This window comes from Scyliorhinus torazame, chromosome 16 (genome assembly GCF_047496885.1).
Source record: "Scyliorhinus torazame isolate Kashiwa2021f chromosome 16, sScyTor2.1, whole genome shotgun sequence".
In the NCBI taxonomy this organism is placed as follows: domain Eukaryota; kingdom Metazoa; phylum Chordata; class Chondrichthyes; order Carcharhiniformes; family Scyliorhinidae; genus Scyliorhinus; species Scyliorhinus torazame.
The window spans coordinates 173,557,739-173,577,463 of record NC_092722.1 but is presented as its reverse complement, the minus strand read 5'-3'; the positions used below and the strand labels follow the sequence as shown (position 1 = coordinate 173,577,463).

The 19,725-nt window shown below is 45.6% G+C and overlaps 1 protein-coding gene across 2 annotated transcripts in view; it reads right to left on the bottom strand.

Moving 5' to 3' along the window:
- LOC140393235 (uncharacterized) overlaps positions 1-19,725 on the bottom strand; it is a 407,232-nt gene that overhangs the window by 341,066 nt on the left and 46,441 nt on the right. For both annotated transcript variants that reach the window (XM_072479489.1, XM_072479491.1), the window contains exons 5-7: positions 15,503-15,553; positions 2,531-2,665; positions 483-640 (exon numbers count right to left, since the gene is read on the bottom strand). In XM_072479489.1, the coding sequence (XP_072335590.1) occupies positions 483-640; positions 2,531-2,665; positions 15,503-15,553 (344 nt within the window). The remainder of the gene's footprint in view (positions 1-482; positions 641-2,530; positions 2,666-15,502; positions 15,554-19,725) is intronic.

Sequence of the window (19,725 nt, the reverse complement as noted above, 5' to 3'; positions counted from 1 at the left end):
TATATGTTTTATTAAGTGATATTGTTGAATGTGTAGTTTTGAGTGCTTTGAGTTTTGATTTCTGCTGCAAAATGTTAGTGCGGCCCTGAAAGGTTCACTGAATAAAATAAATTCCCATTTACACATTTCCAGTAAATCAATCACTTATGTATGTAAAATATACATTGACATTTTTAACCACACTTTGGAGTCTCCGAATGGTGAAGATCTGCCACAGGATATGTCAAAAGTCATCAAAAGCCTCTTCAGAAATTCCTGCCTGAAGCCAGATCAAAGGTGAACACCTGGAAGCCAGCAATGCCAGCACAGCAAATGTAATCCTATATTCTTCCCTGCTCATAGATTTGGTTTTGTTATGCCAAACACCTTATTTATGTTTTATTTATTGCCTCACACTTCTCCTTTCTAAGTAAAAGGATAGTTAAGATTTTCCCTTTGATAAAAATAATTTTCACTGGGGAAAAACGGGAGGTATGGCTTACCCTCTTGAAGTTCTTCGTAGACCTTCTTATACTGGCTTAGTGAGGCCACTTGATCCTTTGTAGTCTGCAGCATTGCCCTTAGGTCCGTGATGGTCACGTCATAGCATTTGGCTTGTTTTGCAACCTTCTCCTGCAGATCCTGATAGTCCTGATGTAGCCTGACAAATACAGGTGAGGTAGAAGATCAGCCGTGATGTTATTGAATGACAGTACAGGCTCGGAGGGCCAACTGGACCATTCCTGCACCTATTTTGTTATCTTCTTAAATAAATGGTTACAGTTAGACAGCAATCACGGAGTTCATCGCTTACAACATACTGCTCTTAGTACATCTGAATTACGTGTACTATCCCAAAAGTTTATTTCACGAAATAAAATTTCACTGCTTATGATCCCAACAGGATCTTCCTCCAAATGCCATCAAGTCACATGCACCAGCAATCATCCCAGAAAACATGAGTATAGGTCTCGGATCCCGCTCCCCAAATGTTTTTTATCCCTCACTATTCAAACCAGTCCTTTGTCATTTTCTTTTATTGTATTTCTCTCGCTCGCTTTCTCTGTAACATTCCCTTTGCTCTCTTATTGCCACTGGTCTCTTCCTCAAGAATATCTGCCTTTCTCACATGTGCAACAACGTTTTAACCATTTTACTCGAATGCCGCAAATAATGTGGTTAATTAATGAGGATTGCCCTCCCTCAGTTCTGTGTACATCTACCATTTCACTGTTGGTATCACTAATACAAAACACCACTGAAGTAATGTTTCATTTATTAATTGTATGTGAACTTTTAACCAAAGTAAGATAGAACTCAAATGAACATGTATGTAGTGACCTGTTAACAAGATAGACCGATGTGTACATTATTTTACACATGCTAGCCTAATGTGGCATTAATTAGATAATATATTTTTTAAACGTCTGAAAATAAGAAAGGAATACTCATCAAGCATAAATAGAATGTCTGTAAAAAAAAAATAAACATTTATAAAACAAAAATAATTTCATTCTGAAGTAATGAATTATAACTAACAAGATTTCAAATTATGACTATACACTGAATAAATTATATTGCAAAAGGTTTTTTTTTAAGTGTACTATCCCACCATAGCATATGGTGGGATAGTACACGGTAGCATAGTGGTTAGCACAATTGCTTCACAGCTCCAGGGTCCCAGGTTCGATTCCCGGCTTGGGTCACTATCTGTGCGGAGTCTGCTCGGTCTCCCCGTGTGTGCGTGGGTTTCCTCCGGGTGCTCCGATTTCCTCCCACAGTCCAAAGATGTGCAGGTTAGGTGGATTGGCCATGCTAAATTGCCCTTAGTTTCCAAAATTTCCCTTAGTGGAGAGTGGGGTTACTGGGTTATGGGGACAGGGTGGAGGTGTGAGCTTGGATCGGGTGCACTTTCCAAGAGCCGGTGCAAACTCGACGGGCCGAATGGCCTCCTTCTGCACTGTAAATTCTATGTAAATTTCAATTTCAGATGCAAAATATGTTGACATAATCACAGTTAACTGAACAGTTAAATGCACATGGCAGATAATCTATTCATTAACAAACATACATTTAGCTACATGTCAAAAAATATGAGCTGCTAGAATCTAAGGTACAACAGACTATTTTTCACTTGGTTTTGTAAATTTACAAATGTCAAATTAACTGGCACATATTTAATAATTACTGTTAATTTATTTTCATCGCACTACGATCAATTAGCCCACAGTGAAATGATAATTAAATTTATGTAATTATCATGCTTATTATTTCAAACTCATACTTTGCAAATACATCTATTTCTGAAATTATTCAAACAACAAACCAATCATTATCATAAAATCAGAAACTCTTTTAGTCTAACAGAAATCTGTTTCCCAAATATGAAAAACTATTTAGTCTCTGCCTCTTCCATATAACGGAAAACATCAAAGTTGAATAATCAACCAAATAGAAAATAGCAGGTCACAATTATATGAACTCTTGATATGTGTCTAAATCAGGACAATGGATAATGCATTGCAATATGAAGATCCGTCTTGGCATTTACCTTTTAGACTCCTCGGTTTTCTCATACACCTTCTTATTAAGGAAAATAATCTGATCTTCTAGCATTTGATTGTTTTCTTTCAGTTCAAACACCGAACATTGCAAATGAATTTGGTCTTGCTCCTTCTGCAACAAACTGAAAATATATTTTGTATTATTTATGCATATCACCTATTTTCACATGGCGAATTGTGGCATTATGATGCCATTTTTTTTTCTAAATGTGCCTGCTGCTGCCTGAAGAGAATTTCCTGGATAAGATAAACTGCCTATTGATTGGAGTCGTCATTGGCATGCACCCTCTGGATGCATGGAGACAATACCCAACGGGTATGTTTAGCTGGACTGCAAGGAAACCGGAATACAAACTTTAAAAAGGTAGTTCAGCCTGCACGTTTCTGCAGGAAGGAACAGTACTTGGCACATTCATTTGACTCAAATATACTCATATATTTTTATCAGAAGTTTCAAAATAATACAGCATAAGCACATATACCCAGCAGCCAGATAAGGCACCAGGGCATGGTGTCAAGGAGGAAAACACAGAACTGTACCAAAGTGCATCTCTCTGCCCTGATGTAGATTCTAAACATCTGAATACAAGAGACACAGGGCCTCTGAATGTGCCTGCCAAATCAACTAGAAATATCACTCGAAACAACTGGATGGAGTTGGCAATCATCTTAGGACTGCAGCGAGCAAGCCAATTTATAAGCAGTAGGCTTTCTTTGCACCTTGCCCATCCTGGCCACCAGAACACTATACACCTTCCCTCTTAAAGCAATAGGTGAACAACAATTCCTGCACAATGCTGCTGGTTAAAGGAGGGGGTCATATTGGCAATTTGCTCCATGACTCAAGTTTCAGTTCCCAATAGAGCAATTATTTACATGCACAAATCTAAAACTTCTTCCTTCACTTTAACAGACTGAAACCCCAACTGCTCTTCTGTTGGTTCTTCCATACTGCAAGGCACACTCCTCAACTGCTAACCTTAACTTGATGAATCTATGTTCTTTCAGGAGAAAATGGTCTGAGTGGGTTCTTCGTTGCAGGGACAAGTGCAGGGGATGGGAGTGTGGGAAACATAGGCCTTGCGGGGAAGGCTGTTTCAGGAGGTGCTGCCTGATGACAGGGTTTTTCTGGCAGGCACTCATCTCCTCTGGATCCTGCAAGCCCTCACTTGCATATATCTGCTGGGTGTACTGAAGCACAGGAAATACTGGTAAGAAATTAATGCAAAACTGCACGCATAGTGGGTGGGATTGGAAGTGGTCACATTTTCCAGTTCCGGAGTTCCTGGGAAAGACACCAATATTACTCTGGCTAGGCAATTAAGGGCCAAACGGGGTGAAACACATCCAGATAGGGTCAGCGAGGCTGGTGAGGGCAGGAGCCTGGTGGGCGCCGGGTCCAATGGACCAGCGGGACATCTAAAGGCGGCAGAGGGAGGTCTGCAACATAACAGAAGCACCCGGCCGACTCTCCAGTCGGGAGGGCACCTCAGGTGGGCATTAAGAGCCTGGTTTCTCAGATGACTGTCTCTGCACTGTTGTGAAGGCAGTGAGTGCGAGGCAGAACATCCTAATGCCACAGGATGGCACCAAGAAGGTGGCAGGCGAGGTAGAAGCCGAGGTCAGTAGGCACGACTTGTCCACTGCACATGGATTCAGTGCCATAAAAGGTTCAATGATCTTCTGTGCTCGGCAAGAGCAAGTAGAGTTAGCATGGTGCAGAGTGGAGAAGTGTGGAAGGACTCCCTCCAAAGTCCGCGACAACTGAGGAGTGCCCAGCCACGTCGCTGAGCACACCCTCTCAGGCAGAGGCTGACCGCCAAGGTCATCAGGGTCAATAGCTTTTGTTTTTTTAAAAATATGTGTAGTTATCAGTAACCATTGTTGTAGTCCAGACAAACAACTTTGAAGGTTAATTTTGTTTATTTGTAACTCAAAAAGTAAAGCCACTCTCGTGGCATACCACGAGCCCCAGCCCAGAGTTACCAGATTTCCTGGTCCAGATTCGGTCGGCATTTAAAGGGCTGAATTCATGAGTCCCAACTGGGCGGGCCTCTCCCCTGTTACCAGAGAAACTTGTATTCCATGAGCCCCATGGGGAGATCTATTACTCCAGGTCCGAGTGTTCCCCCTCTCTCCAATAACGATGGGGCCTTCTCTGCCTCTTCGCATGTGGCCATGTGTCTACCGGCAGTGGGATGGGGTCGGGGGTGGCGTATAGCGGGTGGAGGATCGTCTCTTCCGCAATGCGTCGAAAGGCAACTGGCTAGGTAGGGGCTTTTCCTCGACAGCAACTTCCAGCCAGGGTTCTATCACCTCTACTCCTATTTTCGAGCCCGAATCCTGGTCATCTTGCTGACTGACTCTCGGGTCCAGGGTGGCTTGCCTCCCCTGTCTGTAGGCTGCAATGGCGGATGTTGAGTGAACTGTTTCTCCAGTAGTTCCCTCAGTGTAGGGTACCCTGATTCTGAAGTGTTGTACTACATGCTTCCTTAAGTCTTCTGTCTGGTTTTGACCTTATATGACACTGGCCGCATTTTCTCTATCACGACCCACGGGATCCAAGGGGAGCTGGCTCCAAAGTTACAGACTGTGTCTCCCGCCATAAAGGCCCTATCTGGCCTCTGGCTGTCGTGGGGGATTTTTTTGTGCCTCTTACTTCGACTCTTCTTTCATGCTTAAGTTGGGGAACATTAACCGGAGTAGGCCTGGAGGAGCCGACCCATTAATAGTTCCACTGACACCACTCCCTGTTGTTGTACGTGGCATGCTCCTATAATTAAAAAGGAATAGTGCTAGTTTTGTCTTGAGTGAGCCTGTAGTTTGCTTTTTTATGCTGCCCTTGAATGTTTGAACCATCCATTCAACCAGGCCTTTTGAGGATGGCTGATATGGTGACGTACAGATGAGCTTAACTCCATTGGTTTTTATAAACGCCTGGAATTCTCCATCAGTGAATGGGTCCCATTGTCCATTACGAGGACCTCCGGTATTCCGTGCTGCTAAATGGCTCTGAGACCAAAGAGAAAATGCTGGAAAATCTCAGCAGGTCTGGCAGCATCTGTAGGGAGAGAAAAGAGCTAACGTTTCAAGTCCAGATGACCCTTTGTCAAAGCTCTGGGTCTCTCTTCGGTAGCGCTGGAAGTAGTGGAGGCCATCCGATGGGGCTGGTTTAGTACAGTGGGCTAAACAGCTGGCTTGTAATGGAGGACAAGGCCAGCAGCACAGGTTTAATTCCCGTACCGGCCTCCCTGAACAGGCGTCGGAATGTGGCGAATAGGGGCTTTTCACAGTAACTTCATTGAAGCCTACATGTGACAATAAGCGATTGTTATTATTAGTATGTATGTCCATCCATTTGGAATGGCACTGATTAAGATTAGAAACATAGGACCCATGAATGGTCTGGCTTCATCTGCGTGACACGTACCCAGGGTCTCCCTGACCATTCCCATGGGTGCAGCGAGGACAATGGAAGATCTTCTGATTCTCTTGGCAGGACAGGCACTGTCCTACCATATTCTCAATGGCTGCGTTGAGTCTGGGTCACCAGATGTAGCTACTTGTAAGCATTTATATTTTTGAGACTCCTGTGTGGCCGCTATGTAACTCCTGCAATTTCGGGCAACACGGGAGGATCACTCAGGCTCTCTGCTGTCCCTGAACATCTGGTACCTGCATCTCTCCTGGAGGTGATGCCTGCAACCTCCTGGCCACCTCTCTCTTTAGCCCCTCTCTTTCTCGCAGGAGGAGATTGTCCCTGTTGAGCACACGATACCCAACTGCTGACATGCTAATGGGATTGACCCATGTACTGGAGGTGCAAAGGGCTGGAAATCTCACTGAGAGATATTATAAGACTGAAGTGTCCTGAAAAGTCCAAACTATATGCACAAACCTCAAAATAAATAATTGAAAATGTTCACAAAACTCTTGTGTGAGGAGACATCAAATTCTCAATAACTCCTCCCAAGTCAGCCTGCCTTTGCTCTTGCCTGCTTTTATCCCACCATTGGATAAGAAATCAGCAAAAACGGATTGCCCATGCACCGACCTAGAATTCGAACAGGCAATGTCAAATCCAGGCTAATTGGTATTTAAATCATTTAAATTGCCTTCTTAATTGTCGGCGGTCATGCATGCACTCAAAAATCACACAAGTGTACAGTGGTGATTTTACACGCTTCGGTCCAAACTTTGGACGTAAAATTCTGACAACAATTAAAATCAAAAGGCGGAATAATAATCAGGCTAATTTATTTTATTCCTTTATGAAGTTTAATTAGCACTTAATAGTCTCAGGCTTGGATTTTCTACAGCACTGGAAATTCCTGCCTGGCTAGTCCGTTAAAGTTTCCGTCCTGCCCACAAATATTCCCGCCGCGGGCAGGACTGGCAGTGAGTGCGAGGCAGAACATCCTAATGCTTCAGGATGGCATCAAGAAGGTGGCAGGTGAAGTAGAAGCCGAGGTCAGTAGGCACGACTTGTCCACTGCACATGGATTCAGTGCCATAAAAAGTTCAATGATCTTCTGTGCTCGGCAAGAGCGAGTAGAGTTAGCATGGTGCAAAGTGGAGAAGTGTGGAAGGACTCCCTCCAAAGTCTGCGACAACTGAGGAGTGCCCAGCCACGTCGCTGAGCACACCCTCTCAGGCAGAGGCTGACCGCCAAGGTCATCAGGGTCAATAGCTTTTTTTTTTTTTTAAATATGTGCAGTTATCAGTAACCATTGTTGTAGTCCAGACAAACAACTTTGAAGGTTAATTTTGTTTATTTGTAACTCAAAAAGTAAAGCCACTCTCGTGGCATACCACGAGCCCAGCCCAGAGTTACCAGATTTCCTGGTCCAGATTCGGTCGGCATCTAAAGGGCTGAATTCATGAGTCCCAACTGGGCGGGCCTCTCCCCTGTTACCAGTGAAACTTGTATTCCATGAGCCCCATGGGGAGATCTATTACTCCAGGTCCGAGTGTTCCCCCTCTCTCCAATGACGATGGGGCCTTCTCTGCCTCTTCGCATGTGGCCATGTGTCTACCGGCAGTGGGACGGGGTCGGGGGTGGCGTATAGCGGGTGGAGGATCGTTTCTTCCGCAATGCCCCAGCACTGGAAATCCCTGCCTGGCTAGTCTGTCATATTTTCCGTCCTGCCCACAAAAATTCCCGCCACGGGCAGGACTGGAAAATCCTGACCATGGTGTCTATGGAGGCACAGGCCAGAATTCTCCGGCCATTTCCACCGACAGGATCTTCCAGTCCCACCAATGGCGAAGCGGTGCAGCCAAACTTCCACAGTGGCTGGAGGGTGCATAGAAGGGGAAAGCCCATTGACAGCAGCTGGCCAATGACGGGCCACCTCCGCCGCCAAGAAACACACCGCATGGGCATGGAAATTCCCACCCGTAGGGCTCGGTTTAGCAGGCCCGATGGCCACTGGCACAAACACCGTAATGGCCATTAAATCGAAAGAGAGAGAGAGAGACGAACGAGATTTGCGGCAGTGAGAATTTAGATCATGATCTTCCCAGGCCTCCTGGAGGTAGGAGGTACCGTCGGCGGTTTACGGGGCTATGTTGGAAGAGGAGAAAGCACCGCTGGATGGGATCGAGGCAAATTGGGAGGAAATGTTGGGAGAGGGCATGGAGGAGGGGTTCTGGTGTGAGGTGCTCCGGTGGATGAACACCTCCACCTTTTGCGCGAGGTTGGGGCTGATACAGCTGAAGGTGGTATATAGAGCATACCTCACAAGGGCGAGGATGAGCTGGCTCTTTGAGGGGGTAGAATATGTGTATGAGCGTTGCATTGGGGTGGGGAGCCCTGCAAACCATGTTCATATGTTTTGGTCCTGTCCAAAGCTGGAGGATTACTGGAAGGAGATTTTTAGAGTAATCTCTAACATCGCGAACATTACGGGGTGTGTGTGTGTGGCGGGGGGGGGGGGGGGGGTTTGGGAGGGTTGGGGGAGAGGGATTAAGCGGGGGGTGGCCAGAAGGTGGACGGTGGGCTGTGAGGTCTAGGTAAATGGGCATGGAACACCATTGCCACAGCCGGTAAGGCAGCCATGCAACCGCGTACGCCACTAACAGCCCACTGTGAACACGGGCCGTATAGGTGCCCTCCCCCAACCCCCCGTAATGTTCGATGTAATCCAATTCCCGAAAGTGCATGAGGAATAATGCCCCACCCCCCCCCAGGTGTCCCCTGGTCCGAACCGACGCATCAGCAGGACTGGCGTGCTCCAGCATAACCAGTGCCATCTAGTTGGCTGGGATAAGTGTGTGTGGAGATTGCAATATGTATATGCGGCTGCAGCTTGTCATCCTCCTGAGTGTCAATCACGGACACGGCAAATCTCCACTGTTTTTCATTGGAATTGATTGTATTCCGCATGGTGCCGGTGCTATCCCCTCCACAGTTGCTGAATCGACCAAGGTTCGGCGCCAGTTCTGCGGTCGTGAAAGCTGCGTCGGCGTCAACACTTAGTCTCAGACACGGAGAATCCCACCCCACAATTCTGGAACCATTCTGGTAAATATGGGACAAGATTTAACGGAAACATTTTTAAGTGTCATTTTGGGCGAGTTTGGCAGGGTGTTTTTTGCCGTTTTTTTCATGTGATCGACGCCAGTATTTACCCAAACTTGGTCATTTTTAGGGGCCTTAGGGAGTTTCTCCCCGGTCTAGCCCACAGTTACAAATGTTTCCAGCAGTGGGGAGCTGAACTCGCTGGCGTGACTGGGTCCTCAAAAATCCGGCCGCCATTTTGAAAGGGTAGCCCGATCTCTACGTAAGCTTGAGGGTCCCCCACACCCCCCACCCACGGGCAATGTCACGACCCGCACACGCTCATTACCCCACACCCCCTCAAGTAAGGACACTCCAGCATGGAGTCAGTGAGGGTCCTCCCCGCCCCCTTTCAGGCACCCCCTATCAGGACTCCACACCACCCCCCCAACCGTTAGGAGGCCCTTTCACACCCGCCCTTCACCCTCCACCCTTCATACCCCCCTCATCCCCCCTTTCATGGGCATGGCCCCCCTCAGGCCCAGGCCCTTGGCGTGCTACTCTGGCACCTGGGCTTCTTGGCACTGGCACCCTGGAAATGCCCCTACCAGCCTGACAGTGCAACCCCGGCACCATGACAATTCCACCCTGGTAGTGCCACACAGGCACCTTGGCAGTGCCAGCCTGGCAGTGCTACCTGGGCACCTAGGCAGTGCCAAGGTGCCAATCTGACAGTACCTAGGTGCTCGGGTGCCAGAGGGAAAGCCAGGAAGCCACCTTGCTCTGTCCCTGACTACCCAGAGTCTCCAATGGCCTAGGAGCCCCCCCCCTTCCAAAGTGCTGTTATGCCTGGTCCACGTTTGTATGTACCAATGTTAAACGGCACCATGGCGAGGTCTCCCAGGTGTGGGCGTTAGTTCCCGGGCACTGGAACAATTCAGCGCAGATATATTTAAATGAGTATCTTGCCCAGCGAGGGGGAGATCGCGGTGTTTTGCAAGATTCCATTCGCTCTTGCTAGGCGTTCCGGACATCACAAATCTTTCACGAGGTTTAACGGTCTTGTTAAGTGTGAAGAGGCCGTTCTATCGCACCCATGATCATTATTTACATGGTAATGATATTTCGGGTGCACATTGACACAGACAAAGGAGAGGTAGGCAGGATAACTGATTGCAGCAGGGGTGGCTGCCATTCAACAGTTTTGCTACACATGGAAAGCACTGCAATTAAGACCATTAGACATAGGAGCAGAATTAGGCCACTCAGCCCATCGAGTCTGCTCCACCATTCAACCATGGCTGATATTTTTCTCAACCACATTCTCCTGCTTTCTCCCCATAACCCCTGATCCCCTTATTAATCAAGAACCTATCTATCTCTTTCTTAAAGACACTCAGTGATTTGGCCTCCACAGCCTTCTGCGGCAAAGAGTTCCACAGATTCACCACCTTCTGGCTGAAAAAATTCCTCCTCATATCTGTTTTAAAGGATCGTCCCTTTCGTCTGACAATAATTTACTCTGACTGCTCATTTGCTCTTAATGGATGTACAAAAAGCCAATCAGCTAATTTTCACAGTTGGTGTGCTCAAGTGCATTTTATGACTGATTTTTTTTTGTATTGGTACCTCTTTTGAAGCAATTTGTTCCAAATCCATACGGCATTTTCAGATGGGGAAATGGTACAAATTTCCCTTTGACATAAAAATATTGTGCACAGCTACTTTATTATAACTCTGCATCTATTTCTTTCTCATGTCATCTCCACCAAAGTTCTCTGTACTCATTTCTGTACAAATTTTTTAAACTTAAAATCAAAGACACACACGATAATGGTTTGGAACAGTTTTAACTTGTTATAAAGGGAAGAGGGCAACAATTATGTAACTATGGAATTTGAAACATTTAATTTGCAGGCACATGTATTAAACTCACTTTACATAATGAGACATATTCATCATATGCTGAAAAATGTTAATGTTATGGGGAAATACATCATTATGTAATGAAAACTTCTGAGAAATGCGTGTACAATTAAGTTAATCACCCTGACATCATAATACTGGGAATTGGGAAATGTGATTATTATTAAGGTGGACTCATCACAAATTAATAACTCAAATGTTTACAAAGCTCCAAGACTTCCATTTTAAAACTTTTTCAGGTTTTGATAATATGTGGTATAATGACCAAAATATGAATACATTTGGTAGTATGTCAAAGAAGAAACTAACGTTTGTTGTAGCTGATAGGTTAGCCAGCTGACTAGGACAATAGCTCTAAAAGGTTGCTATGTATAGAGTCATAAACAAATAGCCATGTAACAATTTTCAACTTCTACTAACACTGACCGGAACTTTACATTTTGCAGACTAAGTGTAGTGGCGGGTGGGGTAACTAGTGAGTTTCCCACACCTGATCTTCCACTTGAAAGCGGCTCGCCGAATCACATGGCGGGGCAGATACTGATTCATCGTCCACCGTTACCTCATGGGGTCAAAGTTTGTGGCACAATATTTAAACAGCAGCAAATGCACGTTCACTCTCTGCAGGCCAGCTACGTGGAGTGGCCGTACAACATGTCCTCCAAGAGAAGCAAGCAATTTGCACCTCGATTCAGACAGGACTTCCCAGTAACCCTTCACCAGGCTGTCCAGGAACAGTGAGGTGTCCTCTTCTCGAGGGGATGCCCAGTCTGACTTTGCTGACCTGGGAGGAGTCGCCAGTGTGGTCAATGCCCATGGTGCTTAGACAAGAAATACGCTGTGATCTCATCCGCTCCACCGCGGTAAGTCAGCCACATACACTTTAAGATCTTCACCATCTCGTCTATCATCTTGCTTATTCAACGTCTACTGCACTTACTGGAGACGGCACAGCACACAGAGCAACAATGCATAATTTATTTTATTAATTCAAGAGATGTGGGCTTCGCTGGCTCGGCCAACATTCATTGCCCATTCCAAATTGCCATTGAGAAGGTGGCTTCTTGAACCGCGAGACCTTCATGTCCTCATGCATCAGTCGCTGAAAGTGAGCGGGCAGGTACAGCAGGCAGTTAAGAATTTAAATGATATGTTGGCCTCCATGGTGAGAGGATTTGAGTATAGGAATAGGGATGTTTTACTACAATTGTATAGGGCAGTGGTGAGGCCACACTTGGGAGTATTACGTGCAGTTTTGGTGTCCTTTTCTGAGGAAGAATGTTCTTGCTATGGAGTGAGTGCAGAGAAGGTTTATCAGGCTGATTTCAGGGATGGCACGACTGTCATATGAGGACAGACTAAGTCGATTAGGATGATATCCATTGGAATTTAGAAGAATGAGAGGGGATCTCTTGAAACTTATAAAATTTGAACAGGATTAGACATGGGTAGATTTAGAAAGAATGTTCCCAATGATGGGGGAGTCCAGAACTTACGGGTCATAGTTTGAGGATAAGGGGTAAACCTTTTAGGACTGGAGCGAGGAGACATTTCTTCACCCAGAGAGTGGTGAATCTGTGGAATTCACGACCACAAAAAGTAGTTGAGGCAAAATCATTGTGTAATTTCAAGAAGGAATTAGATATAACTCTTTGGGCAAAAGGGAACAAGGGATATGGAAGGGAAGGCGGGATCAGGGTATTGAACTTGTTTATCAACCATGACCATAATGAAAGGCGTGCTGGTTTGAAGGGCCAAACTCCTCCTGCTTTTATTTTCTATGTATGTTCCTATGTGCCCCACAACAGTCTCCCCCAGTACAATGCAGCCCTGCCTGTGCCCCACAACAGTCTCTTTGGGTGCAATGCAGCCCTGCTTGTGCCCCACAACAGTCTCTCCAGGTGCATTGCAGCCCTGCCTGTGCCCCACAACAGTCTCCCCCGGTACATTGCAGCCTTGCTTGTGCCCCTCAACAGTCTCTCTGGGTACAATGCAGCCCTGCCTGTGCCCCACAACAGTCTCCCCCGGTACAATGCAGCCTTGCTTGTGCCCCTCAACAGTCTCTCCGGGTACATTGCAGCCCTGCCTGTGCCCCTCAACAGTCTCTCCGGGTACATTGCAGCACTGCCTGTGCCCCTCAACAGTCTCTCAGGGTACATTGCAGCCCTGTCTGTGCCCCTCAACAGTCTCTCAGGGTACATTGCAGCCCTGCCTGTGCCCCACAATAGTCTCCCCCGGTACATTGCAGCCCTGTCTGTGACCCACAGCAGTCTCTCCAGGTACATTACAGCCTTGTCTGTGCCCTACAACAGTCTCTCCGGGTACATTACAGCCCAGCTTGTCTCCCATAACATTCTCTCAGGGTACAGTGCAGCTCTGCCTGCGCCCCACAACAGGCTCTTTACAGTGCAGCCCTGTCTGTGCCGCACAACAGTCTCTCCGGGTACATTGCAGCCCTGTCTGTGCCCCACAGCAGTCTCTCCGGGTACATTGCAGCCCTGCCTGTGCCCCACAACAGGCTCTTTACAGTGCAGCCCTGCCTGTGCCCCACAACAGGCTCTTTACAGTGCAGCCCTGCCCCACAAAAGTGTCTCAGGGTACATTGCAGCCTTGTCTGTGCCCTACAACAGTCTCTCCGGGTACATTGCAGTCTTGTCTGTGCCCCACAACAGTCTCTCCGGGTACATTGCAGCCCTGTCTGTGCCCCACAGCAGTCTCTCCGGCTACATTACAGCCTTGTCTGTGCCCTATAACAGTCTCTCCGGGTACATTACAGCCCAGCTTGTCTCCCATAACATTCTCTCAGGGTACAGTGCAGCCCTGCCTGTGCCCCACAACAGGCTCTTTACAGTGCAGCCCTGCCCCACAACAGTCTCTCCGGGTACATTGCAGCCTTGTCTGTGCCCCACAACAGTCTCTCCGGCTACATTACAGCCTTGTCTGTGCCCTATAACAGTCTCTCCGGGTACATTACAGCCCAGCTTGTCTCCCATAACATTCTCTCAGGGTACAGTGCAGCCCTGCCTGTGCCCCACAACAGGCTCTTTACAGTGCAGCCCTGCCCCACAACAGTCTCTCCGGGTACATTGCAGCCTTGTCTGTGCCCCACAACAGTCTCTCCGGGTACATTGCAGCCCTGTCTGTGCCCCACAACAGTCTTTCAGGGTACATTGCAGCCCTGTCTGTGCCCCACAACAGGCTCTTTACAGTGCAGCCCTGTCTGTGCCCCACAACAGGCTCTTTACAGTGCAGCCCTGCCTCTGCCCCACAACAGGCTCTTTACAGTGCAGCCCTGCCCCACAACAGTCTCTCCAGGTACATTGCACCCCTGCCTGTGCCCCACAGCAGTCTCTCCGGGTACATTGCAACCTTGCCTTCTCACCCACCGTGGTCTCGCCTAAGAAAGCAGCTTTGCCAGTATCAGGATGTGGCACAGCAGCAAGATATGGCAAGAGAACAGTGAAAGGTAGGCACAGTCTGGGTTTACCCACCTCGAAGTCATGAGTCAAGTGAAGGTAAGCCACTTTTATCTGTTCGTAAATCAGTAATTACCCACAGACATGGCACTTTATTAGGAGGGATTCGAATGTGTTTAATGAGTATTCATGACATGCTAAAGCAATTCATGACATGGATCAATGGGAAAGTCAGTCTTCAAGCTGGCAGGAAAGTCCTAAGGGGAAAATTCCCACTTATCTTCCCATTGGTGAATATCCAACTTTTGGCCTCATGCCAAATTTTGCATTCCAGCACACCCGCCACGGTCGATTGCTCCCTGTAAATATTTTGACAAAATATCAGAGAAAGAAGGTTATGAGCGTACGAACAAATGAATTATGAGCAGGATTGGGCCACTTGGCCCTTCTAGCCTGCTCCGCCATGGCTGATCAGATTAAATGGAGGAGTATTCACTATTGTACTCTTACCACTCCACTGGACACATACCTATCACCAGATTGCAAGATGCTGACTTTCCACCACCGCACCCCTCCTGCCCACAACCCCCACCCCAACCCACTCCCGATAAACTATCAAGTAACTAAATATTTAAAATAACTGAAATACAGTCATTTAAACAATTCAAATACAGTTACGTTTCCATATTGTACTATTTTTCTTCATAAAGACAGTAACGCAAAACAATCTCAACTAAGATAACTTTGAGCTTTTATTATTACCCCATAACGGCTCAGATCAAATGCTGAACCTTGAATTTGAGGACTTGTGGAAGATTACAGTCAAAATGGTCCACTCTACTAGCTGAATGAGGTTACATTTTACATTGTGGAATGCAGCTTGTAAGGTAAAAAAAATATATGAGAAAACCGTCCAAAATGTCACCTTAAGTGATGGCAACAATGGATTTTTTAAACAGTAAAGCAATACTTTGATCACGACTTGTCTTGCCTGTCAAGCACTATGCTCACAAAATGAAGTATCCTTTGAAAATAAAAGTCAGCTTCCCTACCAAGTTTTTGTTCATAGGCAAGTTTAGATGATTGAACAGTTAAGTACAGAAATGTACACTTACGTCTCTCTTAAATCATTCAATTTAGTGCAGACAGCCTCTGCCTCTTCATTTCTGCAAATAAAGAAATTATTTTGCATTAAGATTTGCATTAACTTTAATAAATGATTTTATCATCAACTCATTTAAAGTTTCAGTATGTACATTTCCAATTTAATTCTTGAAATGTGCAGAATGTGACGAATTATATAATACAATTGCTGAGCCTCTCTGCTAAAGTGTGTAATTGCTACTAATTATTTTTTCCATGTGTAATAACCATTGGATATTAATATACATGGATTTCAAAAGCCAAGCCAAAAAAATGTATCTAGTTTAAAAGGTATTAATTGTATTTAGATATAATATTAATAGATCAATAGTATTAGTTTAAATAGAAGTTTGCTCAAAATATTTACATTAGCAATCCAAATCATTACATTAGAACATCTGATAACAGGACATTTAATGGCCAATTGAACATTTTAGCAGTATAAAGCTCAAGTTTCTGTTTAGGTTGACTGAATTATTTGATCTTCAAGGACTGGAGGAAAAACAGACACTTTCGACTACTTGTATCCACTGTCCGCACATCCAAGACACATGAAGGAAAAATGGTTGGGTAGACTGCTCTCTGCTATCTGCTGAGCAATCCTTTTAGCCATATTCCACACTGTACGTGACATTTCCATTTCACAGACAGCTATCCTGTGTGTTTGATTGTCAATGTAGCATTAATCAAATCAAATTGTCAATGTAGCAAAAATGAGTACCCTTCTTAATGAAATGAAATGAAAATGAAAATCGCTTATTGTCACAAGTAGGCTTCAATGAAGTTACTGTGAAAAGCCCCTAGTCGCCACATTCCGGCGCCTGTTCGGGGAGGCTGGTACGGGAAGACACTTTTGTGAAATGGGCGCATAACTATTGGAACTATGTTAAGATTGTGTATACTAAATTAATTTAAGACCCTTACAATCATCAGAGAAAGAGTCGTCAGGCTAACACGGCCGGAGAATCCTGCCCTTGGAGGTTTATGTATACAAATCTTTGAAGATGGCAAGGCAAGTTGATAAACTGTTAGAGAGGCATACTGAATGCTTGCTTCTATAAATAGAGGCACAGAATACAAAGCAAGGAAGTTAGGGTAATTCTTCATCATTCACTAATTATGCCTCAGCTGGAGTGTTCTGTCCCAGTCTAGTCATGACACTGAGAAAGAATCCCAAGACCTTGAAAGGGTGCAGACAATAATGACCACAGTGGTATCGGGAAAGAGGGACTAAAGCTAAGTGATGAGACTAGAAAAGCTGGAATAATTTTCCTTGGAGAAGAGAAGGTTAAGGGGACATTTAGTAGAGGTGTTCAAAGTTATGTGGGGTTCAGATAGTTTCTCTTTATTTACTCCTTTTCCAATTTTGGCCTGTAACCAAGGGTTACTGATTTAAGCTCATTGGCAAAAGTGCCAGAGGGGTGAGGAAAACTTTTTATGCAGCCAATTGTTATGATCAAGAATACATTGCTTGTAAAGATGCTGCAAGCAAATTCAACAGTAACTTTCAAAAGGCAATTGGGTCAATACTTGAAGGTGAAAAAAACTTCAAGTTTAGCGGGAAAGAGTCAAGGAGTGGGAAAAAGGGCCAGCCAGACAAGACGGTCAAAAGGTCCTCGTTTAAATTTTAGGATTCTCATATTCCTTTGCCAAACCAATTAAGCTCTTTCATCAATAACCTAATCTCCACCATAGGATCAGGAATGAACCTGTTTACTGGCGGTTGCACGGTGTTAACTCCATCCCAATATGCTTTGATAATGAAGCAGCTCTATGCAGCCTCCTGCAGCAACTGGATAATGGGTGATAACATTAGGTTGAAAAATAAATGATAGCATTCACCATACCAAGTGCCAGCTAATGGCCACCGCAAACAAGAGAAAGTCCAGCCATCTACCCTTGATCTTCAACAGTATGACCACTAATAATTTCCCATCAACAACATCCTGAGGATTTCCATCAACCAGAAGCTGAGCTTGAACAGCCATATCAAGCATGGCTAGGAGAATAGAGACTGCTTAAATGTTGCCCCTGCCACTCTATTCAAAACCTCTCCTTTCCATCATTGGAGGAGTGTCGTTGCATAACAGGACACTTTTCAAAAGTATTAACAAGCCCCTCATGGCAATATTTAAAAAAACTAAATCATTATTATTTTCCTGAACTGTGTGGCTTGCTCCACTCTTTCCATATGAACAATTTCACATTGTGGGTAACTGATATGAGGTGCATGATTAAAATTTAAATCATGTTCATTGAGAATATGAATATGAAAATATAATTGAGGCATTTTTGAAATTTAGACCTCTCAAATAACGTAATAATTATAACATAGCTTACGAAAGAATCCATTACCTGTCAGGATGTAAAAGACTTGCTGTCAGAAGTATGAATTGGAGATTAACTTGAATTGGAGATTAACTTTAGTTAATTCCATCTTTAATCATTTACCTCACAAACAAACCTTTAAAATTCATTTGGGCCCTGGGCAAACCTGCGAGCAGTTTGGTCCACTCCCAACCCAAAGGGTCACAAGGTCAAAGACATTCCAGTTTCAACTGACATTTGAGTGTACCTGCCTTAATTTGGCAAGTTTTACTAGTCTCTGAAATATCTGGCCCACAGAGCACTAAACAGAACCTCAGAGATGCAGAAAAACTTGAAGGGCCACTTCCTACAAGAGCTAAGTGTCTGTTAACTTATCAGGAAGCGATGAACAAAATCTGTCTAATCTCCAGGTTAAAGGAAAAGGGACAACTTTAATTGGAAGGACTACTGAGCCCACACCTTGGAGTAGATTTTTATGAGGGGATGGCACCTGGTCCACCAGAAATCCAGCTACCCCTCAATAATATTACATGAGTGGTCTTAATTAGGTCAGACTGGGACTTGCGACCCAGTCCCCAACCTACTGAGCTGCTGGCCAGTCAGATTGGATGGAAACTCTGTAGTCCCAGCAGTGGCAGAAGAGGGAGGTGGTCACTACTGGAACTACAAGCAATCCCAATGAAGAAGGAAGGATGGGCGAGATTTTCTCTGATGTCAGCAAAGGCTGATATTGGGCAAGAAAAATGGCACAAGGCCACCTCTGACAATGGCGTCTTTTCCACAATATAGTGTGGAACTTAGAAGAAAAAGAAGGCAGGCAGAGGTTCCATGACATAGCACTAGCAGGCGGCCTCTGATTCACCTGCACCGCCATCAACACAGTATTTCGATGATCTGGGTGCCATTTTTAACAACCGCCGCAGCGCACAGCAAGGAGAACAGGAAACATTCTTCATCCAGGTGCACACCCAGAACCTCTGGCATTACCCTTGGCTGCGCTCACCTCCGAGCTCCCCTCAGAGTTCTGCTGACCAGTTGTACGCATTCTGAGACCAGTCATGCATCATGCCATTCTGGCATCAGACTGCATTCTTTTGACCGGGGCGGGGTTTTTTACAGAATATGGGCAAAGTAATGATATGCTAATGTAATACAATAAGGTGCCAGATGTTGAATGGTGGGAAATGCAGCCCACTTCCTGCTTTTACATCACCATGAAACGCAACTTTGGCCTTCTCGCGATATTTTCTGCTCTTGTCACTAAGCCCACCCAATGTGAACAGAGCGGAAAACCCTGGCCAATGTCTCCTGGACTTGGTGTAAGTCCAGGGATTTTTGGCGGGCCTAGATGGGAAGTGAGGGGGGCAGTGGGGATGTCTAGTTAGTGAAGCTGGAGTCAAGGGATAGTGGGGTATGATCTTGAGGGGGATAACCTTGATGGGCACAGGGGATACCAAAGGAGGTCCACCCAATCTCTGCCTGGCAGGAGCTCATGCAGGCAAAGTGGTTGGACTGCTCACCTTGTCCCGAACACCCTCCGTAGACTGAAACATTGCAGCAGGCAGAGATTGAGGCCTCACCTTGGAGTGAATTTTAAATCGGGGGATAGATTACCCCCCCAACCAATTTAAAAGCCAGTCAGTACCTTGCCGACCAAAATTATGACACAGGCTCTACAATATTACACAGAAGGCAGCCTTAATTGGTCAGAGTGGCAGTTAATCGGCTACTTCAGAGCCTCAATAGGCCTAAGAGCGGGTGGGTGCCTGACACCTAATATAGGGGACGGGTTGTGATGGGGGAGGAGAAATGTAGCAGACTGACCACCCGTTCTATTTTACAAGCATCCCCACCATCAAAAGCACTG